The sequence below is a fragment of the Hippocampus guttulatus genome, chromosome 2 (assembly GCF_054856545.1).
Source record: "Hippocampus guttulatus isolate MCC_2025c chromosome 2, RoL_Hgut_1.0, whole genome shotgun sequence".
Classification (NCBI taxonomy): Eukaryota; Metazoa; Chordata; class Actinopteri; order Syngnathiformes; family Syngnathidae; genus Hippocampus; species Hippocampus guttulatus.
The window spans coordinates 7,952,011-7,979,678 of record NC_141262.1 but is presented as its reverse complement, the minus strand read 5'-3'; the positions used below and the strand labels follow the sequence as shown (position 1 = coordinate 7,979,678).

Sequence of the window (27,668 nt, the reverse complement as noted above, 5' to 3'; positions counted from 1 at the left end):
GTTTGCCCACCCCTGGGCTACACCCTGTACTGGTCACCACTAATCGCAGAGCACACATGAGCAAACATTGACATTTACATCTATGGACATTTTAGTCTTGACTTAAACATGCTAAACACTAAAGAGCAGTGTGCTGCTAATGATAATTCAAGGTTCATACAATATTTATAAGGCAAATATATTTAGTTCTTAATACCTTCGGTGCCAATTTAAATCATTTCAACCGTTTTCTGAAGCAAACAGAATTGCGCCTTTAAGGCAGATGCTTAAGTCTGGACAGCAGATGGGGCCACATAGCAATCTGATGGCGCACAACGTAGTTGATCAAATCCCGTTTTGGGGCTTTAAGTGACAAAGCCCTTCGAAATGACTAGATAGACAAAAGTATGTTTGCCACTGTTGTAGTTATTCCTAATCTTCAACGGATTTAAATCTTCATATTTCTATCAACCATGGAACGACCAAAACGAAATGTCAACATCATTTGTTTTCTTTTGCCTTCATCTTTTTCAACAAAGTTCTATTTTCTCTGACATAGTATACAAAACCTCAAAATCGTTCCCCTGCAACCGATTTAATTTGAACTTTCTTTTTACGACATTTCGAGTAAATCAGAGCAGGTGTTTGGCAACCCATTGTAGATTAGTTTACACTTTTGGTGAAAATTAAGTCATATATTTAAGTACGTATAACTTAGTATGTATTACTTCTATTACTGTATATAATTAGAAATGCACTTATTGTATTTGTTTACGATTTTATCGTAATTGGATCAAACAGCGCACTGCAGGCTAAATGGACACTTAAAGATGAGAGGCCAACATTTAAACTACCGGTAAAAGACAACATGAGTACATTTTTCCAATTCGAATTATTCGTACTTATTTTTGAACTAACATATACGTGGATATTCATTCCTTTAAATTGTGTCGGATATTGAGAAGCGAGCTTGGAGTGAATTCCAACAGGTTTCGAGCTTCTGCTCTGTTCATGGATGTTTTTCCCCTTCACGGTTATGACATTGCGCACACACTGCGACTCCACTCTCAGTCCCCGACACACGGTGAGGACTAAACGGGACCCACGGACTTGCAAGCAGCGCCGACAAGGGGATGTGAGTCAGTCGGGGGGGCGTTGAGGGGATCTTGGTCGAGGGAGGGAGCCGCGGTCCTCGATCTGACGCTACGTCCATTCAATGACTACGGGCAGCTGGCCGGAAGATTTACAGCGAATAACATCGAGGCGTCACGCTCGGCTCGTTCGATTTGATTTACAAGCGGCGGGATCCATCGTCTGCGGCCCAACATGCCCCCGGCGCCGAGCCTTCAGTCCAGCGGGCTGACGCTGTCCGAGATCAGCATCGGTAGGCGTGTGTGCATGTGTGCAAGGTCAACAGCGTGTCCGAACATCACCTGTGGTTAGCGCGTGAGCCGGACTGGAGAATGCCAAGCTTTCAAACTGATAATCATAATACAGTAAGCAATGCATTGATGTTCCATCACGTATTTTTCAGGTTCATCCAGGCCGCAGCGCGTCACTGCAGTTGCGGCGCCCTGCATGCTTCTTTCGATGCATCGTGCTCCGTTAGCCGCCAGCAAAATACAGTAGACAGCAATGATGTGGTACAACGTGCCATGACGGCATTATGGGGTGTGAGTTAGCTCCCAGTTGCTTTGTTCTCACAAAGAGCAGGGGAATGATTTGTTGCGGCTTTGGAAGTTGCACACGTTTGGGAGGAAAAGTTATAGGGAGCATTTATAGAAGACTATGGTTTGGTTAACTATGAGTATGCCTACCAATCCTAAAAGCGCAACTTGAAATGCATTTCTCTGGTTTCGATCCGAATAGTTTTCTGTTTGGTAATGCATCTAATGTTTTGTCCAAGTTGCACACAACTGGCACGAAAAGTCATGTTATTATTCCTATGAGTACTACTATTCCGACAATTTCTACGTGTAAAAACCCGAGGTGAAAAGCATTTCCCTGCGAATGTTCTCTGTTTTGGTCAAGTCTTGATGGGTCTGAGAATGGATGGCTATGATGTTGCTCGATCAAGAAACCATCCTTGTCATCCTTTTCTAGATGGAATGAATACATAAAGTGGATGGCACCGTAACCAATGCCAAATGGTATTCTGGCTCACGGGCAGCAAGACGGAGTGACTCCACTTATGTTTAAAAGCAGCCAGACTGGCTAGTTGTCGATGACATAATCAACTTACTTCTAATGGCAGTTGCGATCAGGCTAATTGCTTTGTGGTTGGTAATTGTGGCAGTGGAGAGTGATGTTGTGACAAAACACAGAAGTAATTTTGAGTGATTGTCTTTTCTGTGGACATGCACTCTGAATTGTGTGGTCAATACAGCGAGGGATAGAGTGATAAAAGATCGCAAAGACTTAAGTTGAGATGACATCTCGGCCAAGTTTGAAATCTGAATCTTGCACAACATCTCACCGAACAGCGGCCAAGGGTGGCCATGCATGCGTGCGTCATTCTCCATCGCCGGACCCAGAATCAAGGTTTCATGAAATAAAATTCACCAATTCTCCAGAACCAGGCCCATTACACTCATAATCAAGCAGGAACAAGTCCACCTAAAAAGCAAAGTTTGCTGAGCTTAATTTACTAGATAATGCCGTTTTCTTTGTCGTTGCTTTACTTTTTTTATGTACTGTCGCATCGTCAACTGGTGTTTTCTGCACTTATTCGGGAGCTACCAATCAGAGGGATCAACTGTCATAGATAGCCGATGCAATTTTGCATATTGCAATCAATGGCGCAAATGAAATCAGATCTAAAAACCACAATGACACAAAAAATCTCCTAATTGTTCACAATTCTAATCTTAGTTGTATTTACTTAGTTTAATTCCTGCTTTTATTATGATTGTGTGTGCAAGATTGATATATATGTGTGCATTTCATTTCATGAAACCATGACTCACAGTGTTGTGATAAACAATTACTTCTCAGCCGTGGTGCTTACTTGCTATGGCATGAAATCAATGAGCTTAGTTGATGTTGACTGTTACATTTGATGGTTATTTCTTTCAACTCTTCTTTCCACGCAGATCAATTGTATATTTGCTCTTTGAATGTACAGTTACAATAAACAAATTGTGGCACGGTATCTAAGAATACCGCATCCATGTAAATGTAACGCCTGTTCAACGGTGCACGGCGTTTTAGTTCTCCTGCTTACACCCTAGACCAGGGGTGGGCAAACTTTTTGGCTCGGGGGCCGCATTGACTTTTAAAATTTGACAGAAGGGCCAGGTCAGCACGAGCTATGGTACATTAAAAACAAACAAACTGCATTTGTTGACAGTCCATATCAAACATCAACAGAACAAAAGCATGAAAGTACTGTATTAATATACTTTTTTAAATGACAACAGTGTTGTTGATGACCTATTTTAGCCTGTGCATTGCTGCAGATGGGTTGTGATCAGACCAGTAGAAGTAGAGCGATACAGAGGTCCTAGGTGGTCGAAAAGATCCCCCCCCCCCCTCCCCGTGTTCTGCAACTTCAAGTCAATGCGCCACCTGGCGGTGAAATGACGGTCATTACAAGTCCAATTGAAATGAATGCAATCATTCACATCGAACCTTAATTGTGGACCAACCTTCGGCGGGCCGGATTAAAAAGACCAACGGGCCGGATTCGGCCCGCGGGCCGTAGTTTGCCCACCACTGCTCTAGACCACTAGAATGCACGACCGGCTAATTAACCCGTAGGAAAACAATAAACATCAACTACGACCAAAAAATAACCCCCCCCCCCCCCCCCCCCCCCGATGTCATCAGCGGGCCGTGGCTAGGAGATTGCGTCCTCCAGCAAAACCCTAGTGGAGTGGTGTGCTCACCCCCCTCCACGGGTTACCGTCTGTTTGCAGTGGCCGCTTCCACCTTGTGGGGGGAAGCAGGAATTGTGGAGCCAACCCGACTCGAGAGTGCGAGAAGGAAAAAAATAATCCCACGCTGTCCTCACTGAGTACAGCGTTCTTTCCTCCCACGATGTCCTCGGTGACAGGGAATTGCGATCCTCAATCGTCAGATCGAATGATCAAGAATTTTTTTTTTAAAAATGGGTCCGATGTGACCAGTCGTCGCAGTCTACTTGGTGCGGGGAAAACCAGTCAACAACGCGAACTCGGAACGGCGATAGAGCACACATCCACATGCACGAGCGGCCAGTGGCTAACTCTCCCCCCACGTCCCACTTGTCCGCTCTTTTACCAGTCGCGGCCAATTATCACCACCTGTGCTATTTCCCATGCCGGACCGGCGGAACTACCTAATAGGCGCACAGAAACAATTCAGGGGCTACATAAAAATGGCAGAAAAATTGCAGACATCAAATATTTCCCCGAGCTGTGGAGTTGGCCTAAGGGTGCCCAAGAACACCACTGCCCAACACCTCTGATGTAGCTCCGCCCCACATCACACGACAAGTGGTGGAGCTTAAATGTTAACTTTTACGCATCAATAAAGCTATTCAAATGTGTGATGAACTAACTACCTACACGGCAGTATTTTTCCCATATGACCAATATGTTATTGTAGTCCCACCAAAGCCAAATACTGAACGCAAGACTGGGGGTCCGCTTTGTCCATAATCACTATACCAATGCTATTCTCAGCCAGTCAGCCCAACAATTTTCAAGCATTACTGTATTTCCCTTTGTGATAAAATGAGCCCTATTGATTTTGAATGAAATCTGACACAAGATGGCCCATGACGGAGGCTGATGTCTTATTTCAGCTTACCTTTCAGCCCTCTTCCTGTCACACGTTTCAACTGATCTCCAAACCCTCAGGAACTGTTATATATTAACACAAGAGCCTTGTATGTGTTAGCCCAGTGATTCCCAACCTTTATTGAGCCAAGGCACGTGCATATTTTACATTGGAAAAATCCCACAGCGCATCACCAAACACAAATGTCACAAACGTTTGTAGAATGGAATGATGATGATCTGGTAACAATTTACTCACAAATTACGGTAAGTGCGCATGCCGTTATGTGAATGGCAACAGGTGACTGCAAAGGTCAACTGCACCTGGTGTCATCTAGTGGAAGATGATTGAATTGTTCTGCCTGTTACTATTATGTTGCTAGCATAGATAACTTAACAGAGATACATTATTTGACGAATTAAGTGAAATTGGCTAATTTCCCGCGGCACACCTGATGATTTCTCACGGCACTGTAATGTATGACTGCGGTAGGACTCTACACACATACTAAGTTATGGCATTTAGTTAGCTGACATTTTTGATTCATTACCAATTTATAAGGGTCTGCTGTCTTGTAGGTTCTTTTAAGAGGAGGAAGAGGAAATCCATCATCGTTACAGTGATGCTGCTCATCGTGTCAGTGCTCATTCTCATCATCGGCTTGGCAGCAACGACTAGGACACAAAACATCACGGTGGGCGGCTACTACCCAGGACTCATTGTGAGTGTGCAAGTAATAGATGCAAACACACCCACGGCCAATGATCACAATATGTGAAATAAGCAAGCGCTTCCCACTTGCAATTCCTGCAGGGTGTGGGGTGAAATTTCCCGGCACTCATTATTCAGCATCGCTCTCATTACAGGCTGAGTGAGGTGAAGACTCTTTGCCATTCATTTGTTTTCTCAATTTTTTGCATCCTGACACAAAGAAATACCAGCAGCATGTAGACATGTTTTAACTAACATTGTTAACATCCTTAACTCTCATTTGTGTTTTTTTTCAATGCCAAAATGTCAAAATATTGCTTGACATGAAACTGATCCATGGCCCTGTGGCTTTACTTGACTTAGAGCAGTGTTTCTCAATTACAGTATTTTCTGTTATGCCTCACCTAGAAAGACGAAAGCATTTTGTCCCCCTAACTCTCTGCCATTACTAGAAATAGTATCATTTGTCTAAAGAAAATCCTAGAAGTATATCTCTGCATAACATTGTGAACACCGAAAAATGAAAGACCAGCTTACAACAAAGAAAAACTGAACTTGATTTTTAGTTTCTCTCAACCTTTGTTTTCATCCCTGTCAAATATTTTTGCATGTTTTCTCATAACTTTGTCCACACTGCACTTTGTATCTTCTGCTCTGTCCAGTGAGTGTGCATACTCAGTGCAAAACCCTCCCCTACACCTTAGAACAGACATGTCTAGCTACGGTCCTCGAGGGCTGCTGTCCTGCCTGCTTTCTATGTCTCTCTACTCTAACACCTCTGATTCAAACGATCAGCTCGGGGATCTGCAAATAGGCTATGCTCACTTTGACAATGACAGCGCCACCGCCACCTACTGTAGTGGATGTGAAATTACACTTTCTTCTAATACAAAAAAAAAACATGTACTCTGGGGTCACCCCCCTCAATGTATGTATTTCTCTATTATTGTACTGCCGGACAGAAGGTAGGTCAGACAGTGCTTTCGGAAATTTTACTTTATTACGTAACACTTAGTGACCTATTTTTTTTCATCTTGTACTCAACAAAAACTCTCTCTCTCTCTCTCTCTCTCTCTCTCTCTCTCTCTCTCTATAGAGATAGATACAGTATATATAGATATAGATACATAGAAATATAAACTAATACCTAAACTAATACAAATTAAACTAAAACAAAGCATTTTTGAAACAACAACAACAACAACAATGAATACGATCTAAGAAACCCATTCTGAAAACGACTTTGTAATTAAAGCTACCAGAATTTAATAAACAGAAGACGACATAAAAAAACAAGTGCAATGAAAATTCCCAAACTTGTCTAACCCCGTCCCTAATAGCTGCGTTCTCTTTCCTTTCAGCTGGGCTTTGGCTCTTTTCTGGGAATCATCGGCTCCCATTTAATCGAGAACAAGAGGCAGATGGTAAGCATTATGACGGTGGTGTCACCTCACAGGGACAGTGCCAGAGCACTCGTCCACGTTCTCTTACAGCAGCTTGATGTCAGTGCCAGTGCAATGACACAACACCGCAGCAGAAACAATTCGGGCCTGCAGAGGTTTGCGCCGCTGTGTACCTGAGCTAAGTGATCTGCATCCAGAAATAGATGCAGACTGTAAGAGGAGCAGGCCAGATGTCCACACTGGAACGTGGGGAGGGAAACTGGCAGCGGCAGTCCTGTTAGAGCTGACGTGACGAATGACTTTGGCCCGTGACACCTTTTCCGACAATGCAGTAAAGTTTGAACGGCCAGCGCCTGCGTCGGTGCGTGTCGTGACGGCTTATGCCATGTGGCTGACCAGTTCATACCTTTTCGATCTGGTTGCTGATGCTGTTTATGAATGTTTGTCTTTGCATTCGCTGGCATCAAGCTACAATTCCTGTTCTAGGTGACAGTTTAGATGCCAGAGAATGAATTTACATTTTTACCAAGTTGCAGTTAATAGACAAGTGAAACAACCAGAAATAAAACATTAATTTATAAACATGAAAGCATTTATTCACAATGTCAAGCAAATCAATAAAAGAGTAACCCATAGGTGTCAAACTCAGGTCCTGGAGGGCCGCTGCCCTGCATGTCTTCCAAGTCTCCCTGTTGCAACACACCTGATTCAAATGATCAGATCATCAGCAAGCTCTGCGGAAGCCTGACATTGAACCTGTTCATTTGAATCAGGTGTGTTGCAACAGGGAGACTTGGAAAACATGCAGGACAGCGGCCCTCCAGGACCTGAGTTTGACACCTATGGTAACCTGTTACTAATGCTTTTCAGCTTCAATTAGGGTTTGGTCAGTAATCAATTTTATCCATGAAGTTCACATTTTTTTTGTCAGGATTCTTTTTACTTTGTAGCGGTCTGTATCATCCAAAGTGTGTTCCCACAGGTGTGAGACGAGTGAGACGAGTCAGTCACAAAATCTCAGTCAGTGTTGCTATTTTAGCTATTTGGTTGCGATATTTCAAAAGGGCGGCAGGTGGCTTGAATTCCTGCTGAGAAACAGGCGACATGAGCTGAATCTTTTCCACATTTTGTTCCATATGACAAGAAAAGAGTCCAGTGATAGACACATACTGGAGACAGACAGATACTTTATAACATTGCCGAAGACAAAGTAAAAAAATATATCATTCAATTTATGATCGGTAATCAGATTTATGTCAGGAAAAAAAATCAGACATTTTATTTGTTCGGCTATGGTTTTAATTAAAGGTCCATCTATCTATCCATTTTCCAAACTGCTTTATCCTCCCTCACAAGGGTCATGGGGCATGCTGAAGCCTATGCCAGCTGTCCTCGGGCAGCGGGCGGGGGACACCCGGAGCCGGTTGCCAGCCAATCACAGGGCAAACATAGATAAACAACCATTCACACTCACACTCACACCTCAGGACAATTTTGAGTGTGAACCTACCATGCATGTTTTTGGAATGTGGGAGGAAACCGGAGTACCCGGAGAAAACCCCTGCGCGCACGGAGAGAACATGCAAACTCCACACAAGGATGGCCGGACCCGGAATCAAACCTTGCTCCTCTGCACTGTGAGGCGGATGTGATAACCAGTTGATCACCGTGCCGCCCTAATTATAAATAATTATTTTGCAAATTGATTACTTATTTAGAGACCATGTTGAATCTAAACATGTCCAAATCCTCACAATTTGAGCAACCTCTCGGCAGTAAATACTCTGAGATTTGTGTAGTCCTCCATGAAAGCAGACTTATTATCTTTGTGTTGAATAAACAAATAAAACTGTTTCAAATATCTGCTTTTACTTTAGAAAACAATATTCAACATTTTTGCCAATTTTCTGACATCTTACAAACCCAAGCCAGTAACTGAAGCTTAATTAATTTATGTTTGTGCATTTCCTGCTCTGTCATTTTGAAGTAATGTCCTATTTTTTAATGTAGGGATGGAAATGAAAACTTGTTTTTATTATCTGATTCATGGATCAATCAACAAAATAACAGATTAATCGATCATTAAAACGAGTCGCATCCCTAGTTGTAATCACCGCTAACAAAAAGAGGCAATTCAACCTGCATGCCTACATTTACGTTTGTGAGCGCTGCATGATGGATCAAGCTGATTGGACGCTTTGCTGTCTGCTCTTTTTCCAGTTAGTGGCTTCTATTGTCTTCATCAGCTTTGGAGTGGTGGCTGCATTCTGCTGTGCTATTGTAGATGGAGTTTTTGCTGCCAGGCACATTGTGAGTAGAACTAAAGCTTCTGACAAAGCAAAGCCAATATACAGTTGTGCTCATAGGTTTACACACATTGGCAGAATTTGTGAAACATTGGACAAATTCAGGGGGGGGGGGCAATATTACAGGTGACTGAATATCTCATTATTTTCTTATTGCTATGCTTTGTTTAATGATTGTTCTATTCTGACATGCCTTATAGTTTACTTTGAATGCCAAGATAAATGTGTTTTGGCTGAAAAAATAAATGAAAATAAAAGATACCGGTACGCGTCTTGTAAATTCTGTAACTGTATGTGGGATTTGAAGGAGACATGTACTTAAATGTATAACACACCTATTGATCAATGCCAGACTCCTCAAAGTGTAATGAATCTTAACTGAATGGAACATACATAGCTAGTGGTAGTTTGCTGAATGGTAGTGCAAGCGATTCTCCATCGTGCATGTCATATCAAACATGAAGTAACCACTCATGCACTCTGAAAAACAATTAGGCGAAAGTAAGATGTGAGCGGGCGGAAAGTGAGAAGAGCTTCTGTAAGTGATTTATTAATTAGGTGGTGATAGAAGAATGTTTCCGTGCTCGGAGTTACTGCTGAGAAAATGAAGAGAAGGAGGGATTGGAGGATGACATGCCATGATGCAGGGTTCTAAAATTGTGGACATCATTTGTACTCTTAAAATTACAATACAATACAATACAATAAATGCTGATTTATATAGCACTTTCACAACAGCGTAATTATAACCAATTATCACCCAAATGGTGTGTGAAAAACTGAGGGCCAACTTGACAAAGAATGAACAGTGGCACTGCTGTTGAAGTTCAACTTCAACAGCACCTTGAATTGCACTTCATTTACACTGGCAGTTTGCTCTGTATTAGCGTCTTCTTCACATAGGATACTGCACTCGTGACATACCAGCGCAAGCGAGCCCACAAAGTTTGACAGCTGAGTGCCCCTGATTTCCCCCTGGTTGCAATATGCCGTATTTTTTTTTATTGCTGAGCACAAAAAATGGCAATTGGCCAAGTATTTTCAGGGCTCTGGACTAACTATTTTTACTGGGAGCACAGTGACTCCGAACCTGAAATTTTAGGGGAACAAGTCGAAATTTCGGGGAGCACAAAAATAGACTTGAGGAATAAATATTCACATTTCCACTGAGTATATGGGTGGAAGCGTAGAGCAGAAGTTGGTCAGAAACCAAAACAAAAATATTCAAGAATAAAATTAAAAAATATAAAAACAGTATATATACTGTATATATATATACAGTATATACTTTGGGGTCACACGAGTAGATGAAATTGTTTGTTGCACTGTCTCAAATTTTTGTGGCAAAATGCCACCACTTATGGTCAGTCTCGAGCCTTGATTTTCATGAATTATGGAAGATAGGCTTCCAAACACAAAAAGATATAAATTTGAATGCCGAAACCCCTAGGGCCTAGGCCTATATGGTGTGTAGAAAACGAAGAAAATGGTGTTCATTACATTGCAGGACCTGAGGCCTCTTTATGCAGGACGCTGTGACTACCACTCCAGTGAGACTGCATCTGAGCGAGACGTAAGAGATTCCCACCATCTACAGTATATGCGTCATACATTCAAGGTTGAATGAAGAAACGAGACGTGATGTCTTGTGCTGTGCGTGATCCCTAGGTGCCTTGCCAGACGTCGTCTCGCACGTCCTGTAACCTGCGCGTGAGAACCAACACGTGCTACTGCTGCGACCTGTACAACTGTGGCAGGTGAGTACGAATGGGCGGTTGAATGACGGCACAGCCTCGGAAACGAGCTATCTGCTTTCGGGCTGCTCGCCGGGATTGTTTCCACTTTGTGTGGGACACTTAGATATGCAGCCTAGAATAATATTTACCTCTCACGTGCGCCCAAAATATTCTCCCACATACCCACCAAAAAAAACTCGCACGGGTACATACAAACCTCTCATTCACCCCAAAACCCTCTACACCCTATAAAAAGGCTACTCACACCAAAAAATTAACAAAATAAATACATACTCACACTCAGCCAAAAAACTCTTCCAAAGACAACAAACCTCACCCCCTGGAAAAAAAACCCCTCTCACAAAATGTCCAAACAAAATATAAACTAACTACAAATTGATTTTAAAACTGTTAGAAGCGTTCCTCTGACACTCACCAAAAAACTCTGACATTAACCAAACTCACACTTAACCAAAAAAAATCTCTCACTCACACAAAAACAACTGTCACTCAAATTAAAAAAAACTCTCACACAAAGCAAAAAAACTAAGTAAAAATCTACCACAAAGACCAAAAACCTTTCATGCACTGAAAAATCTCACACCCACACACATTCTGCAAAAACACCTCTCCCGAGAAATATTTTTGTACTCACCAAAAAACTCTCACTCACCCAATAAAACATTTTACTTGTTACAACTTAACTAAAATCTCTAATTCACCAGTTCACTTACTAAAGCACATATATTTTAAAATTTGTGTTAAAACCACTGTTGTCTGAGTGAGACACTTTATAAAAATAATTCCAAGTGAGTTCAAGTCAGTGAAAGGTACCGGTAGTTAAAAAAAATGAAAACAGGTGGCATCTCAAATCTCACATTCTGATTGGCGCTACCATGTATCAGGTCCCTCCCTCGGTTTGTGTTGGAAGACACATACAATTTGCATTTCTGACTTTTATTTCGACTAAAAGAAAGTTCTCACACAGAAAATATATATATACTTTTTCTGTGTGTGTTTTTTCCTAAAGGATTGTGAATAAGAGAACTTTGCTGGTGCGTTTGAGTCAGTTTTGTGGTGAATGTGAGAGCTTTTGGAGTAAATATTATTTGTATCCTATACAGCACTTCATACTTTCAATTGTTACCAGAAGAAGAATGTTTCTTTTTTTTCCTTTTAACCTTTGTTTCAGAGAGCATCCTCTAATGGGACTTCAGAATAGAGATGGTTTGAAAAAGTTTAAGAAACCATCCATGATTTGGAAGTAGGTCCCTTTTTTTAGATCCATCATGGCTGTCTTTAAAATGGAAATGACTCCACCGTCGAACTGTGTTTCCCCCCTGCATGCCCGCTATGTGTGACACCCACTGTAGACGTCCATGTGCCAGCTCCACAGCAGCCTCCTTTGTGCCTCGTCTGATTCGTTTGATACCAAAAGTTGAACTTTTGAGGTCTGACTACTGCTTTCGCTGTTCTCTGTGTTAGCCGCGTGGAGGTGGTGGGCGGCTACCACGAGTACACAGACGTGAAAAGCTGCAAAGACGTGGTGTACCTCTACCACCTGCTCTGGTCGGCGACCATCCTCAACATCGTGGCTCTCTTCCTGGGCATCATCACTGCTGCGGTGCTGGGCGGCTTCAAAGACATGGTGGGACGGACAGAGATTTGAGGCTTTCGTGACCACGCTTGAGACGAAACACGAATAATGTGGTTTTCTCTGTGTGTCAAGACACCTGCTCAAGCATCTGAAAGCAATTCGGAACCGGAGGCCATCACAGCCTCAGTCGCCTCTGAGGCTCCATCACGCACTAATTCCAATGTCAATTCCTACCGCAACGCTGCCCCTTCCCTGCCGCCATACACGGCCTACGATGCGCAGGTAATGTAGACTGTGGAACGTTGAGATGAGTGCACTTCAGACCCCACCGCTAAATGGCGGCAGCAAATTGCATTACCATTCATTGCAATGAGGAAAGATGATTTGAAATACCAAGTACAGGGAACCCACTCCATTGCCGGGCTATGTTTCAGACCACCCCTGCAAAAAATGACATCCACGATACAGCATAGAAATAACTTATTTAAATACTCCTTAGACATGTTTTTGTTTTTATTGCATGTAGGGCACTTCAGGGTTCGACATTAAGAGTGACCCAGGGCCACAACGTGACTGTCGATTCACCCGGATTTCTCCGACGAATTTCTAAAAAATGCAGTTGTAACTCCCCGCTACCCCCCCCCACCAAATAAATAAATTAATTAATTAATGAAACGGGGGGGGGGGGGGGCTGAACTGCAAGGGAGACAGATTAAAGAGGACAGAAAAGTACCGGTGTTGCTTTGCTGCCATCTTGTGCTGTCTACAGGTAGTTATTAACTTGTCGAAGGTAGGGGGGGGGGGCATCTTGCAGAATTATGCGATGCATGGCAGGTATTGGTCCCTATCCGAAGCAAATAAAGGGAAACTGTCACGTGATGACTTAAATCATTTTGTCTTTCCATTTTTGTCAGGGTTCCTATATGTTCGCCGACTCTTCTGGCCTGTCAGACGACTCCCAATCCGGGGCCAGTCACCTTTGGCCCACCATGGTGCCTCCGCGCTACTCCCCACCTCACGACCACCCAGACGACAAGCCGCCACCGTACAGCCCCTAAGAGGGCTCAAACGTCGTCGTCGGGTTCTCCCCAAAAGGACCAAAGTGTGGAACCCGAGTAGGAGGGCGAGCGCGGCGGATGCTATCTTTTGAGTTGAGAGCCACTTTAAAGGAGCAAAAAGGTAGTCTGGGCACTGCTTGCACGCTTGGCCTGTACCGTTCAAGCGAATCCAGTAAGAGGCAACCTGTTTACAGTCGTCCTGCCTTAACGCAAACAGTCTTCCAACACGGCAGCATTCTGTTGTCTTTATCTTTTCAGATGCTTTCTGCTAAACACATCCTCCTGTCCTCCATGTTTTTGGGAGAGATCCTTGACGTGACTCAGTTAGAAGTTACACATCCTCAGTGGTTTGGAGCAGCAGTCCCATGGATCGGTTTCACACAAATGCGTCAGTATACTGATGAACTGGCATACGACAAATGATTTAAAATTAAACACGGAACGTACTTGTTATAATTAGTGGGGGACCTGTGTTTGTTTCTATTCAACAAGCTAGTTCCCCCCAAAAAATAACACTTTACAGACAAAAAAAAAAAACTCGACAGACGGGCTTTGCAAATGGCAGTTGTTTCTGGGTAAAACATGAAGACTATATTGTTTTTGGACTTTTTTTTTTTTTTAATCTCCATACATTTCTTGTGCAAACCATAAATTGACATCCATGACGCTGTGGCTGTCTTCCATATTTAATCCTTTGGTTTTGCCGAGTCTGCGTATCCGACTTTGTTTCAATAAACTGCAACACACATTGGGCTTTTTCCTTAGTCGGGGTTTATTGAACAGGAGTGTGAAAGCAGCCAAGAAATTTTCCTTCACCTGTCACGTTTTCTACAAATTTGAACAAAACATTTTTGTTCGAAATACATTTTTGAATTGGAAAGGGATTTTGTGGACACCGCTTCACGATACTCAAAACACATTAGTGGATGAATGAAATGCTCATTATCTTTACCTATAAAATGCCACTCTGTGACAGTAAAGCTCTGAAAACAGCCATCTGTCAAGCCTTGTCAATGGTGAAGGGGTTTGACTTTATTTTTGTTTTATGTTACTGTGATTCATGTATACAGTATTTATACATGTATGTGTGAAGAATGTTAACTGTCAAGCTTTTTGTATGGCAACTGCTTGACTAAAATGATTGAATTCACTTTATATGATTTCTAATGGGAAACGTGTTTTTGAATTGACAACAACAGACGTACCGAAGGCAACCAGCATCACAGAACAAATTAAGGTAAAACAGTAAAAGAATAATTTATTGTCATCCGACTTCCAATCATATCGACGAAGAGGGACAGTTTTAATACAGCAACAACAATTACTATATGAAAAGCAAGCATGGTTCTACAAAAAGGACATTACACAGAATTCAGACTGTACATCTCACACACACGCCAATGCTCATCTGTTTATTGTCGTTGACATGACGTAGAATGTCCCTGCCAGCGCTACCTCTTTAATCACCACGACACTCACAGTGAAAAGTCAATGAAGAGTCCAAACTAAGACAACAAAAGAAGCTCTCCCCAATGATTAAATACTAAGTGCTAACTTTCCATCAACGGTCTAAGTTAGGAGTGCCCAACCAGTCGATCGTGGTTGACCGGTTGTCCGCGAAGATTTGTGCGTCTCTATATTTTTGGTATTTGTGTACACTACACCCTAACCATCCCCATTAATTTCACACTCAAAAAAACAACAACAACAAAAAAACAAAAGAAAACCTGGCACCTGGTCTGCATCACAGAAAGTTGTTAGTGGTCAGCAGTTTGCAATTGCAGCTAGCGATCAGAGTCCTTGAGACACATCTATTTGTTGTTTGAGTCTCATCTAAGTTCTTTGATCTGCAATTCAGCGACGGCATTGTGAAAGAATGGAAAGTGACGGGAGAAACATTTTAAAAGCTACAATAGTGATGTTTCTGCACTGAATGTGACAAAAGTTCATTCCCGCCTCCATGTGTCAGGTCTCCTTACTAAGAACATCTTGTCTTGTATCTAGTTTACTTTTCTGTTTCATTCATGTTCAGGTCCATTATGACTGTTGTTCATCATGGCATGCGTGTATGGTCGGTTACGGTTCGATCGTAGAAAGTTGGCTACTTGAAAACTAGATCTTCGGTCAAAAATGGTTGGGCACTCCTGATCTAAGGGTTGACTCCCCGAAAGCACATATCACTCGTGTGGGTTTGAGAAAGGAGGGTGACAGAGATTTAAACTGCCTGACTCAACTTTAAATACCTTCAATGATACCCATGTGCGGGCTTGCCAAAAATCAAAATATGTATTTAACCCTGGAGAACCCAAGACCCCTTTTCTTCTTTGGAAAATGATGAATTTTACATTAAATGACAGCTATATGTTCACTGAACACCAAAATATATATTTTTTCAAATATTCACTACTTTAATCCTAATTTGGGATTAGGGCCAAATTTGACCCTTTGGGATTTAACGGTAGGCATTTGAGTAGCAGAATTTATAGGGGCCAAATTTGACCCCGTGGGTTCTCCAGGGTTAAGATCAGGAGACTGTCTTGTGCAAAGATGAGCAATGTCAATGAGGGAATGTGGAGTGATCGTCGCAGAAATATTTGTCTGCTGAAACTTGAGCTATTATTTTTTAATCACCCTATTGAGTTTAAAGGGTTAATGTAGTTTTAATTAATTGGTCAGAAAATTATTACTCAATCGAAATAATGTGCCTTTGTTCGTCGATCTATGCCAGCGACGTATAGTGACAAGCAGAAAATTAAGCGCTCTTCCACAAAGTACAAATAATCTGTGTCACCATCTGCTGCCAGTTACGCAACAGAATAGCTTTGTGTTCAACTAGCATGCGCAGATTTCATACTAAGTACGTTTTTAAGTCAGTTGAGACGAGGTCATAATTTTTTTCTCAAACTTTTTGGATGTATGTGCCTTTGCTTAATTAAAATTGGGAAACAGTGGTCTAGGAAACATGGCCTATAGTTCAGGACTCAGGCAGCAAATATCAACACTGTGACAGAGAAACTAAACAAGTTTGATGTCTATTAAATGCCAGCTGTTCAAAGTCTTGTTGAAAATACAGATAATCAGGGATCTGGATGCGGATTCAAATGGCATGCGGTGCGGTCACGTGTGTGAACATTCGCTCATCCAGACTACCGTGGAGAAAAGAAAGCTCCACGCAGGAGGAATGGAAGTCCAAGTGGGGCCCTCCAAAAAGGCACGAGTAATGGCATGGGCCAGCGCGGCTCAATACGTCTCCGGAATGTTAAAATTGAAGTCCGACTTGCCCTCAGGTGGGCTAACGTTGATGGGCGGCCCGGGCCGGCCCATCATCATTTGTTCGTCAAAGTCAAAAATGTCGTCCCAGTTCAAAACCTGGCCCTGGGTGGGCGGACGCACACCCTCCTGGCCGTGAGCCATGTGGCGCATGCCGCCGTCCTCGCCGATGAACGGCACGGTTGGCCCGTCTGTGCTCCACGAGTTGGGCTTCATCTGCATCGTCTTGCAGGGCAGCAGACGGTAAATGTTGTCCTCGCCGTCCTTGGCCTTCTTCCCGCTAGGGTCCACGTTATGGACTTGCTTGCAGTGGTTGGAGAGCAGTTGGTAGTTGAGGAAGGTGTCCTGGCACATCAGGCACTGGTAGCGCCGCTCGCCCGTGTGCTGAATTTCGTGTTTAGTCCTGTACTCGGCCAGGGCGAAGACTTTGTCACAGTAGCGGCACGGGTACTTCCTTTCCCATGAGTGCGTGTTGAAGTGGCGGCGGAGGCTAGTCCGACACACGTAAGGACGCTTGCACACGGTGCACACGTAGAAAGTCTTGCCGTCCATGATCAGCTCATAGTGGTCCTCGGACTCGGACTTTGACTTTTTCTTGTTAGGTGAGGGCTTGAGATTCTCAGGTATTTGCGGGATGGATCTCTTCCCTTTGTTGGACTTGGAGCCGCCCTCCCCTGGATCTTCCTTAACGGGTACAATGTCGTAGGTGTTCTCTCCTATGTTGGCGTAGATTTTACAATCTGGGGAAATGGATTCGATTTGTGTGGCTGCATTGAGCGTGACCGTCTTTTTCGTTGCTACCGTGGGTTTGACGACATTTCTTTGACTCGGGGGGCTGTCTGAGATGTCCAACAGCCTAATTTTGAAATCCCCTTGCTGCGGTGAAGTGCAAATTTGCTTTTTGTGGACACCCAGTACGTCAGTGTTTTCCATCACCTTGCCATTTCCAGACGATTGAGAAGCACTGGGCAGCTCGGGGGTTAAGCCGCTGGTCTGAGCCGGCGTAGTGGGAGTACTTCCGGAGGAAACTCTGGTAGGGGAATTCAGGTTATTGGAGCTGCTGTCCGGACTGCGCAGAGGGCTTCTGTCGGGAAGCTTTATTTCTTGCGTCCCTGCGGGAGCTTCTTCTTTAAATGCTGCACTTGTGCATTTTTTGCTTTGCACCTCTTCAACCTTTTCTGATTTCACCGCATCAACATAAATGGCGTCTCCTGAAGTTTCCTGATTGGCAGCTCGCGATCTGGCGTCTGTCTCCGAGACAAACATGACGTCATCGTCATCCGAGTCCACGCCTCGATCCGTGGCGGTGCTCGACTGCTCGAACTCCTCTGCAGATATGGAATAGGACTCGGAGATGATGGCCGTATCTTTTCCTGACGATGTTTGGCTTTGGAGGTTTTCCTCCTTTGACAAACCAGGCAGCCCACTGACGTGGGAGAGCGGTGTCGCCAAATTCGCGAGGAACTTCACCCCGAGTGTCTGCCCGGCGCTCATGAGCTCCTCCAGCAAGTCAGAGCGAATTCGTACAATCTTGGAGCTGTAAATGTAATTGATGATGTGCTCGAAGATCTCTGCTCGAAGAAAGTTAAGTTCAATGACTTGCTCGGCGACGACAAAGAGCTGGTGGAAATAGGTACTCGATGCAGACAGGATGGCTTTGTGGGCATGGAACTTCTTGTCTTGCACAATAATTGTAACATCGCAAAATAATCCAGTATTGCGCTGCTCATTCATCGACTTCAACAATGCGGCTGAATACTGCGTGTCCATCGCTGTGATCAGCTTTAGAGTTGGCATGTCTGCAAGGGGAAAACAAGAACAATTGTGAATTATTGTGAATTTTTTTTTTTTAACAATTACAAAAAACACTGTTCCCAGGTGCTTTGGCACTTCTCCTCTTGCATTCGTCAGAAGCTGTCGTCAAGTGAGCCCCAGGAAGGTTAAAAATCATATTGCACTTGAAGTTTGGATGCAGTCAAACAATATTTTCACATTTAAATCGTTTAATTTTTTTAAATGGATTTCGATCACACTCCCCTATCTGATGAACGGCATTTCCTTGATTAGACGCCATCAATAAATCAACAATAAAACTCTTCTTTGCATTCATTTCCTTCTTAGGTCCTGACAGGAGAGTACACAGACTCAGTGTTTAAGTCCAGGTGCGTAAAAAAAACCAAACAGGTGAATGTGGTCCTGAATGTGCAAGTAATAGCATATTGATAACACTTGTGTTTTTCGCTATATTACATTTTTTAATGGGTATTTACAGTACACATAGTCACTATAACACTCTTCTGTTTGGTAAAGGAGAGCCAAAGTCACAAATCCACTTCTCAGCTACTTAGTGCCACAAGAACATTAAAAAAAAAAAACAAACAGACAGACACAATGAGCACACTCATACAGAAGATGGCCACATCTCTCACCCAAACATTAACATGCGGGCTTGCTGATATTGCACTCTATCCCACCAAATAGGTTTAGATTTATAATGTGTTAAAAGACAAAAAAGTGTCTTTCAAAAAGTTTAAATGCGTTAAAAGACAGTGACCTTTTTGCTTCTATTTGTGGAAGCAGGGCCAAAGAGTGTAGAAAACAAGGGTGCAATTTCGTAAATGTCCTTTATTCGAAGCAGCATTTCATCATCAAGCCACCAAAATACATAGGTAAATGGATATAGTAGTGGTGTGGTGCATGACATCGACATGATCACAAATAAATCTGTGCTGAAACTACAGCTCTTGCTTGCCTTTCGGCTTTCACATGATAGCGGTTTGCCCTGGTCAGCTGGATGTCATTGGTGGAGAAACTCGGTGTGAGGGTGGTTATTATGTTAATTACTTGGAGTGTTTCAAAACAGTGTATACATTTTTAGAAACAAGAAAGTATCTATAGATTTACTGGTGTTTTTTAAAAATAAATATTTGATGGGTAGGCAGGCACCACAGAGATCGAACTATTTGTAATTAAAGAGTCAATTTTCTGGAACATGTCAAGAACACCAGTCGTATTATGAGAATTCCTCTGTGGCAATTCATTTGTTGATCATGCAGTAATGCCACTACTACATTGAATCAACATATTTAGGGACATTCATCTTAAACTTGTGTTTTTGGGCCAAGATATGTGAAGTGAAATTGTTGCATCAAATTCTTACGTTTACATACAAAGTCTGAAAACACTGCAAGCAAGCAATCCCCCATGTCACAAACTCACAATGATGATCAGTGACGTTTGCTAGTTTTCCTTGAGCCATGTAATAGCATATACAGTTCATTTGACAGACTACCTTAAAATCTTTAAGTGTATCAGATAGATCAAGGCTCCAACTTTGACTTGTTTGCGTGCTAAAAATGTGATAATGCAGTTTTCTCATTCTATTATGAACAATGGGACAGAGAGGGCCTAAATTATGACAGATCGCGAACGCATTACCTTGCAGAAATGCACAACAGTTACTACTTTTAACTCGGAACTGTAACCAGACGACAAGATGAATACTGAAAACTGATCAGTTTACCTGCGCCTTGTGCGTTTTCCGCCCGCATTATGAAAAATAGCGATCGTCGCTAATGCGTTAGCCGCTTGGCTACACAATGGCAAAGAGCAGAGGGGCTTCACCTGCCAAACGAGGAGAGCTGCGTCGTCGCGTGATTGTCACAACAGCCACGAGGAGTCGCCACTGCGTGACATTAAAATGCTCATTTCGGAATTGTATTTGACTTCAGCATACAGTAACATATCTTTAAAACATGATATAAAACAGCACATGCGTTTTCCGGTTTGAAATAACTTCCGGGTTGTCTCGACTGCCTTCAAAATGACAAGTGACGAAAGTGCCGCTGCTTCAAAACTATGAAACTTGTTCCAAAGTAGTTGTAGTACTTGCATTAAGTGGTTTAAAGCAACATGACTTGTGCTTCTCTAACACTATAGTTTGCTAAATGTATGAAATAATTTGTGAACAGTGTATTTGGATCTATATTAAACTGGTTTGAGTAGCTTGACATACTAACCAAGCATTTTACATTTGTTCGAGCTGTGTGTGGCAGTCACGAGGCATAGACATACACACATAAAGGCAGCGTTTACAACTGAATAATTCGTTGATGTGGCCGCCATATTGGATGAGACACCTGCTTTCTAGTCAAATTAAGATCTCATGCAGCGAAAAAGCCACTCCCCACCTTTGACAGGTACAGCGGATGTAAAATGTGTCCATTTTTCGAATGCCAGGATTTGTTTTATATACAAAAAAGGACACACACACACACACACAGTGTGTATCTATCTATCTATATTGATGTGCGTACGCGCGCGCGTGTGTGTGTGTGTGTACCTATAAATTATTTTCATATTTCCTAAGCGTGTTCTCCGTCCCCCTAGTTTCAAAACCCCATTTGCACGCCTGGTCCTTTACTAGGTCACAGATAGGCATAAAAAGACAATATCCACAATTTCTAATCTTATCAATGCACATATTTACTCTTTGTATCTATTCTAACCAATACAAATATTTAGTCTTTGTATGTTTAAGCTGTGGGCGGCCCGGTAGTCCAGAGGTTAGCACGTCGACTTCACAGTGCAGAGGTACCGGCCGGGTTCAATTCCAGCTCCGGCCTCCCTGTGTGGAGTTTGCATGTTCTCCCCAGGCCTGCGTGAGTTTTCTCCGGGGACTCCGGATTTCTTCACACATTTCAAAAAACTTGCATGGCAGGCTGATTGAACACACTAAATTGTCCCCTGGTGTGAGTGTGAGCGCGCATGGTTGTTCGTCTCTGTGCGCCCTGCGATTGGGTGGCAACCGGTTCAGGGTGTCCCCCGCCTACTGCCCGAAGACGGCTGGGATAGGCTCCAGCACCCCCTGCAACCCTAGTGAGGATTAAGCGGTTTGGAAAATGGATGGATGAATGAATGTTTAAGTACAGTTGTGATGACCAAAACAGCATATGTTATTCTAAAGTTTGCATGAGTGTTCACAGCTATCAAAGCATGTCACACTGAAACTCCAACAAAAACCTTCAAACATTTTAGGTTTTTAAAATTAGTTAGTATTTAAAATCATAATGTTAAAATTTGTATTTGTTCTTCTCTGTGCCATTTTCCGGATGTAGTACCTATTCGTCGGTGTGTGAATCGGAAAAACATACTTGTGCACTTACAAGTAGGTACTTGAATTAGGACGCCTGCGACCCTCGACCCTACTGAGGATAATCGGTGAAGAAAATGAATGAACGGATGGATGGTTTGCAGACTAAAGTGACACATACAATATGGCGAAGGCCCTTACGTATGAGTTGTCCACGTAGGTAGAGATTTGGCGAGTTGGACGACGATACATTAGGAAACAGAACACGACGAAGAAGAAGGAGGAAACGGAAATGCACAGACTATCGGTTGTTGTCGTTTGGTAGTTTAGCAGAGGATTTTTCTTGGCTTAATGAGTTATGCTATTTTTTGAATCCATCTTTATACCGTTTTTTCTGAGATCCATTCGCTTCAGTCATGCCGCAGTTTAGCCGTTCGCCATCTCGGAGTCCCCGTCGCGTTCGAAACCGCTCTCGCTCCCACGGTCGTGAGAGGAGCATATCTCCAGCCAGCTTCGGGCCTAAACTACCGAGGCCTCGTGACCGGGAGCGCGAGCGACAGGAACGAGAACACCGACTAAGGGAGGCGAGGACCATCAAGCGGTTCCGAATCGGAACCCCTGGACGCAGTCGGTCACGATCCCGAGAAAGGTACTCCGGTGGAGGCCAAAATTACAACCGCTGGTCGGAGCAGAGAGACGCTTTGTGGAGGCACGGCGACTCTCGAGACGATTTTTACCACGACCAGCAGAGAGACGATGCTCATCGACAGAGACAAGAAGAACTCATGGCAAGGTATACCCCTCCATACTAATTTACCCCGTTTAGCACTAGTTGTCAACACTAAACACGAAAGCATATGAGTCAACGTCTACGTTGTGTTGGCAGTAATGAGTCAAGGGAGTTGATAAAGTAGTGAAACAAAGTTTTTAAGTGCAAGCATAACGGAGGACTACCTAAAATATAAAGTACAGCATTGCCATTTGTGACCTCTGTAATTTTGACCCAAGACTTGGTTCCATTTCATTTCATGCCTCTGTTAATTTAGGGTACATTGAATTTACTTTTCGAGAGAGAGAGAGATGCAGAGATTGAGATAAAACTATACAAATTGGCTGATGAATCTATTATCAGAATTTAACCTGCCAAATATCAGAATCAATTTGAGCATATAAACGTCCATATTGGTTGGCCCCCTGTACCTACTCGATGTTATGGGTAGCTTTTCCCACCTTACCTTGTATGGAATCGACAAGTCCGATGAATCTTTGTAATCTCAAGAGTTGATATTCAGTTCCTTTGTTTCTTCCTTTTAACAATTAAATGTATCCTTTTATTTGAATGTTTTCAGGCACTGTATTGTCCAGGAAAGCAGGTTCTAAACACAAAAAAATTCATGAGGATTGAGTCCATCACAGGGAATCCGTGGTTGCTTAAATGGCCTTGAATTTTCATGTCAATGTTGTGTGTGTTGACAAACTGACATATTCATGGTGATGCTTGTGTTGTTTTTAGAAGGGAGATGTACTTTTTAAGACAATGTACATCTGTGCTGGTTTATTTGGGCAAGTCTTCTATATTTCCAAAACCAAAAAAAAGCAGTCATTGTGTAAATTAACATGCCACTTGAGATAGAAATGTTTTCTGTTGATCAAATATTCTTGAAAAACACTGATTTTGAACCTGGTTTCACTCAAATATATTGTATTACTGTTTAGAGTTACAACTTGTCATAACTGACATTTGAAAATTTCTCCTCTGTGGCGTGTCAACGTTACAAAACTTTTTTTTTTTTTCAGGGACTCTTCGGGGTTTTAAACCAGTCACTATACATTGCCTGAGTAGTTCACTTGTGTTTGGTCATGTCACTTGGCGTGTGGCTGGTTTTATGCCATTTGCAACCTCGAAACCACATACAGTATGTCCAGATCACTGTGAAGCAATGGTCCTCTTTAGTTAGTAAGATGGGCGAACTGAAGCAGTTGTGTGTGTGATGTGTGCTTGTGTGACACAGGCGGTTGAAGGAGCGAGAGCGCATCGGCGAGCAAGGTTGTCCCGAAGTGTGGGGATATTCGCCAAGGGTGAAAGAAGAAGAGTAAGCCAAACGCGAATCACCTTCTTTCTGCAATGTTTTGTCTCATTTAAATCATGTAGTCAGTCACAGAAAGTTTAAAATCACTTTTGTCTTGTTTCTCCACCAGCTCTGATGAATTCACACCCGTGGAAGATGACGGTAAAAATGTCAGCTCGGCATCCAACTCGGAAGGTATGTATAGCACACACACACGCACACTTATGAAAACAAATTAAAATGAAGAAATGACGTGTATTGTATATTGTACGTAGTTGTTTGGATCTGAGTTGGAGAGGCGCACACTTTTCTATTTCTATACATTCCCACAGGTCTGTGTACAAAATGGGGAAAAAGTAAAACACTGTCAATACGTTTTAGTTTACAGTGTGTGGATGAAGTGCCGCCATAGGTGAGAATGAATGCTTTGACCGTTCATGGGGGCTTGTCTGCCCTTCGCAGTTTGGACTCGCTCAACAAGTAGCCACTCCCAACATCTACCACTAAATACCTGAAGTGGGGGCAAAGGGGGCGTAATAAGCGTTGGTTCATTAGCATTTTTACAAGTCGGGACCACCCACTCAAAACAGGCTGAACTCGGTGAAGCTTGAAAAAGCCATTTTTTAAATAATTCAGGATTTGATGTTGTTTTTGATGAAAGCATGTCCCAGCCTGCGGCACTTAGGAACTGTTTTAAAATGTGAAGGAAAAAGGCATAATAATTTCTTCTTGAAACAGTTTTGCTTCCGTACGTTTGTAGATGAAAAGAGGAAGAAAAAGAAGAAGTCGAAGAAGAAAAAGCATAAGAAGCAGTCAGACAGTGGCATGGAGTCCGACGATGGTAACATTGAAATGTATTATTTGGCGTTATTATGACTCGCATGCTTAACTCATGGCGCCGTAGTTGGCAGCCGTCTGCAAGGGCTCTTCAAGAGCTCTGCTTTTTTGTTGTTTTTGTCTTTTGTTTTGTCATATGGTGTTTGTTGTACTTCGTTGTGGACTTTTTTCAGCGTTTCGGCCATCGAAGAAAAAGAAAAATCTGTGCTTGATGGTTGCGCCTTGGCAGCATGCGTGTACCTGCACTGATTTTGATGGGGAGAATGTCGGCGCGATTTGACTATTGCCACTTGACAGGCCCAGGTCGCTTGTGTTTTTTGCACCTGCAATGGACAGCATTTTTCAGAGCTCCGTTTTGTTCAGCGGAGACTTCGACGCTGTTGGACAGTCCGCGTTGGTGCGGCTTGATGGTTGGCTGCTGGACCTGAGGATGAGAGAGGAGCGTCGGTGTGCAGCTCGGATGCGTATTTGGACCTGAGAGTCGCTGCTTGGAATTGAAATGGATTTACATTGGACAGGAGGCGTGAACCAATTTATTTTTTCGTCAATGGAAGCTCCAGCTTCTTGTTTACTTTCAAACTTGGCTTGGAGCAGACGTGTGCACATTTTGAGCATGATGTCTCTGATCCACTGGTGAAAGGACAATTTGATTCTCTCCTCTTTCATCTACAACTGCTTGAATATGGTTATGATTGCGTGACTGTCCACGTCTTATGCGTTCTTTTATACTGCCGTATTTTGTCATTTTATGTTAACTGTTCTGTAAAGCAGCTACAGCTGTTGTGAAAGCGCAATATCAATAAGGATGTTTTTTTTTTCAGAGGACGGAGTAAAGAAAAAGAAGAGTAAGAAAAAGAAGAGCAAGAAGTATGTGTTTTTATAACTATTCGTTTATCCTCTCCAAAGAAAAATACTGAAACAACGCCACATTTGCTCTCAGGTCCAAGAAGTCCAAGAAGAAGAAGGTGAGGAAGAGCCGCAAGTCGTCGAGTGACTCCAGCAGTAGCGAGTCTGAGGAAGAGGATGCTGGCGAGGTGATGTGGGTTGAGAAAGGCTCCGCCGAAGATAACCTGGTGGGACCCGAAGCGCCACTCACGCTCCTCTCTCAGGACGAGAGACCTTTAGAGTAAGTTTGACATTTGAAGAGAAAGAAGAGTCAGCTCAAGTTATGTTTGACAAGGGAGACTCCTAGGAGGAGGAAGATCATTTGCGTCACCTCAAGCAATACAACATTCTACATGCGCACCTCCATGCTGAGAAACGAAGAAGGCTTCACAGTTAGGGTCCCACATATTCAAGTTTTGTATCCTTTTTTGTTACAGTTTCGGTCACGCTCTGCTGCCGGGTGAAGGTGCGGCCATGGCGGAATACGTTAAAGCTGGAAAACGTATTCCGAGGAGAGGAGAAATTGGGCTGACGAGCAATGAGATCGCGGACTTTGAGAAGTCAGGCTACGTCATGAGCGGCAGCAGGTATACAGTTGGTCATCTTACGTCTTTATATCCACATTCAGTGCTGCACGGAGACACTCAATTGGTATGAATGTCACCCCTGGCAGACATCGCCGCATGGAGGCCGTGCGTCTGCGAAAGGAAAACCAAATCTACAGTGCAGACGAGAAGAGAGCGTTGGCCTCCTTCAATCAGGAGGAAAGACGGAAAAGGGAGAGCAAGATCCTGTCCAGCTTCAAAGAGATGGTCTACAGGAAGACCAAAGGGAAAGAGGACAAGCCATGAGACAAACAACTCCATTTTGAGCATGTTTGCAAGCTATTATGTAAATACCACTTTTTTTTTTGTAAAATAGATCAATTATTTACTTTTATTTACTCTTTGTAGTGTTGCAAATTTGTGAGTAAAAGAGTTTTTGCAACTACCAATATTGAGTTATTTTGGGATTTTATTGTTCATCACATCCTAAATGCATCTGATCATTTAGTAGTTAATTATAAGTTAGTCAAAGAATAGGTCTTGTAAATTTGACATCTTACCCAACACATTCATAGTACAAGCAGGAATGAACAAAAGTAAAAAGCAATGTTAGAATTATGAAGAAATTGCCCATCAATGATAGAACGAACAAAGGCCCCTAAATGACAACTGATCACACTGATTGGCTGTTCGCTCGTGAATAAGTGCACACAATCCACAGCTTAATTTTTTCAGCCATAATCTTCAACCATGCGCAAAGTATTTAGAAACGAATCTAGAAATTTACTTTAGGGGGCTTAAAAAAAAAAACAAATACAGAGCTGCACCGCAACATTTAAAAAAAATTATTTGTGTAATTAATCTGTAAGATTAATGTAGTATATTTTTGTACAACCACAACCCAAAACTTACACTCACACACACTATATATATACAGTATGTATATATATATATATGTGTATGTACAAAACATTCATCTATTTCTTTAAATTCACCTCTGTTACATGTTGAAAATGTCAACAACTTTTGTACTAAAGTCTATTATCATATATGAGAATTATCCAGTCGAGGAGCTTTCATTAATGCTTTTACAGCATCTTGTGGCATATATAGGACATTATAAACCGTTTGAGGTGCATTGTTTACTTGCAGATTTTCTATATTTGCGGCAAGGGTCGTCCAGGGAACACTGAATCACGTTTGTATATAAAGACTGAAAATGTTTGCCTTTTTACTGTCACATTGCGGCCTAGTGCTCAACTGATTAGTGTGTGGGCCTCACAGTGCAGAGGTGCAGGGTTCGATTCCGGCTCCTGCCTTCCGTGTGGAATTGGCATGTTCTCCATGCGGCTGAGTGGGTTCTCTCCGACTACTCCGGTTTCCTCTCACATTCTAAAAACATGCATGGCAGACTTAACG

General features: G+C 42.7%; 3 protein-coding genes across 6 annotated transcripts; 2 read left to right on the top strand and 1 right to left on the bottom strand.

The window, feature by feature from the left end:
- tmem255a (transmembrane protein 255A) lies at positions 1–14,706 on the top strand. 3 transcript variants are annotated; one of them, XR_015103263.1, is made up of 11 exons: positions 1–1,363; positions 5,319–5,461; positions 6,813–6,875; positions 9,075–9,164; positions 10,668–10,733; positions 10,829–10,917; positions 12,089–12,160; positions 12,382–12,544; positions 12,626–12,775; positions 13,408–13,723; positions 13,810–14,706. XR_015103263.1 is itself a non-coding variant. In XM_086133672.1 (10 exons), the coding sequence occupies exons 1-10, from the start codon at positions 1,306–1,308 to the stop codon at positions 13,549–13,551; spliced, it is 1,038 nt and encodes a 345-aa protein (XP_085989798.1). In that variant the 5' UTR covers positions 1–1,305; the 3' UTR covers positions 13,552–14,706. The 3 variants fall into 3 exon arrangements, 2 of the variants coding, with proteins under 2 accessions (XP_085989798.1, XP_085989813.1); XM_086133672.1 differs by having other exon boundaries at positions 13,408–14,706; XM_086133687.1 differs by lacking the exon at positions 12,089–12,160 and having other exon boundaries at positions 13,408–14,706.
- Positions 14,707–16,456: 1,750 nt separating this feature from the next.
- Positions 16,457–20,604, bottom strand: zbtb33 (zinc finger and BTB domain containing 33). 2 transcript variants are annotated; one of them, XM_086133652.1, is made up of 2 exons: positions 20,345–20,604; positions 16,457–18,620 (listed from the first exon to the last, which is right to left on the bottom strand). In XM_086133652.1, the coding sequence occupies exons 1-2, from the start codon at positions 20,370–20,372 to the stop codon at positions 16,792–16,794; spliced, it is 1,857 nt and encodes a 618-aa protein (XP_085989778.1). In that variant the 5' UTR covers positions 20,373–20,604; the 3' UTR covers positions 16,457–16,791. The 2 variants fall into 2 exon arrangements, with proteins under 2 accessions (XP_085989778.1, XP_085989786.1); XM_086133660.1 differs by having other exon boundaries at positions 20,446–20,604.
- Positions 20,605–22,177: 1,573 nt separating this feature from the next.
- nkap (NFKB activating protein) lies at positions 22,178–26,698 on the top strand. Its single transcript, XM_086133641.1, has 8 exons — positions 22,178–22,706; positions 23,926–24,006; positions 24,113–24,177; positions 24,743–24,823; positions 25,641–25,686; positions 25,760–25,945; positions 26,142–26,291; positions 26,378–26,698. Exons 1-8 carry the CDS (start codon positions 22,330–22,332, stop codon positions 26,553–26,555), a joined length of 1,164 nt encoding a protein of 387 aa, XP_085989767.1. The 5' UTR covers positions 22,178–22,329; the 3' UTR covers positions 26,556–26,698.
- Positions 26,699–27,668: the final 970 nt, after the last annotated feature.

What these genes read in the sequence shown, in the direction of transcription:
- tmem255a (XM_086133672.1), top strand. Translation starts at nt 1,306, where the DNA reads ATGCCCCCGGCGCCGAGCCTTCAGTCCAGCGGGCTGACGCTGTCCGAG. An exon ending in TCGAGAACAAGAGGCAGATG is followed by an intron (nt 6,876 to 9,074) that starts GTAAGCATTATG and finishes CTCTTTTTCCAG; the next exon opens with TTAGTGGCTTCTATTGTCTT. An exon ending in GACCTGTACAACTGTGGCAG is followed by an intron (nt 10,918 to 12,088) that starts GTGAGTACGAAT and finishes CCTTTGTTTCAG; the next exon opens with AGAGCATCCTCTAATGGGAC.
- zbtb33 (XM_086133652.1), bottom strand. Translation starts at nt 20,372, where the DNA reads ATGCGGGCGGAAAACGCACAAGGCGCAG. An exon ending in GGAAAACGCACAAGGCGCAG is followed by an intron (nt 18,621 to 20,344) that starts GTAAACTGATCA and finishes TTCCCCTTGCAG; the next exon opens with ACATGCCAACTCTAAAGCTG.
- nkap (XM_086133641.1), top strand. Translation starts at nt 22,330, where the DNA reads ATGCCGCAGTTTAGCCGTTCGCCATCTCGGAGTCCCCGTCGCGTTCGA. An exon ending in CCAAGGGTGAAAGAAGAAGA is followed by an intron (nt 24,007 to 24,112) that starts GTAAGCCAAACG and finishes TTTCTCCACCAG; the next exon opens with CTCTGATGAATTCACACCCG. An exon ending in TACGTCATGAGCGGCAGCAG is followed by an intron (nt 26,292 to 26,377) that starts GTATACAGTTGG and finishes CACCCCTGGCAG; the next exon opens with ACATCGCCGCATGGAGGCCG.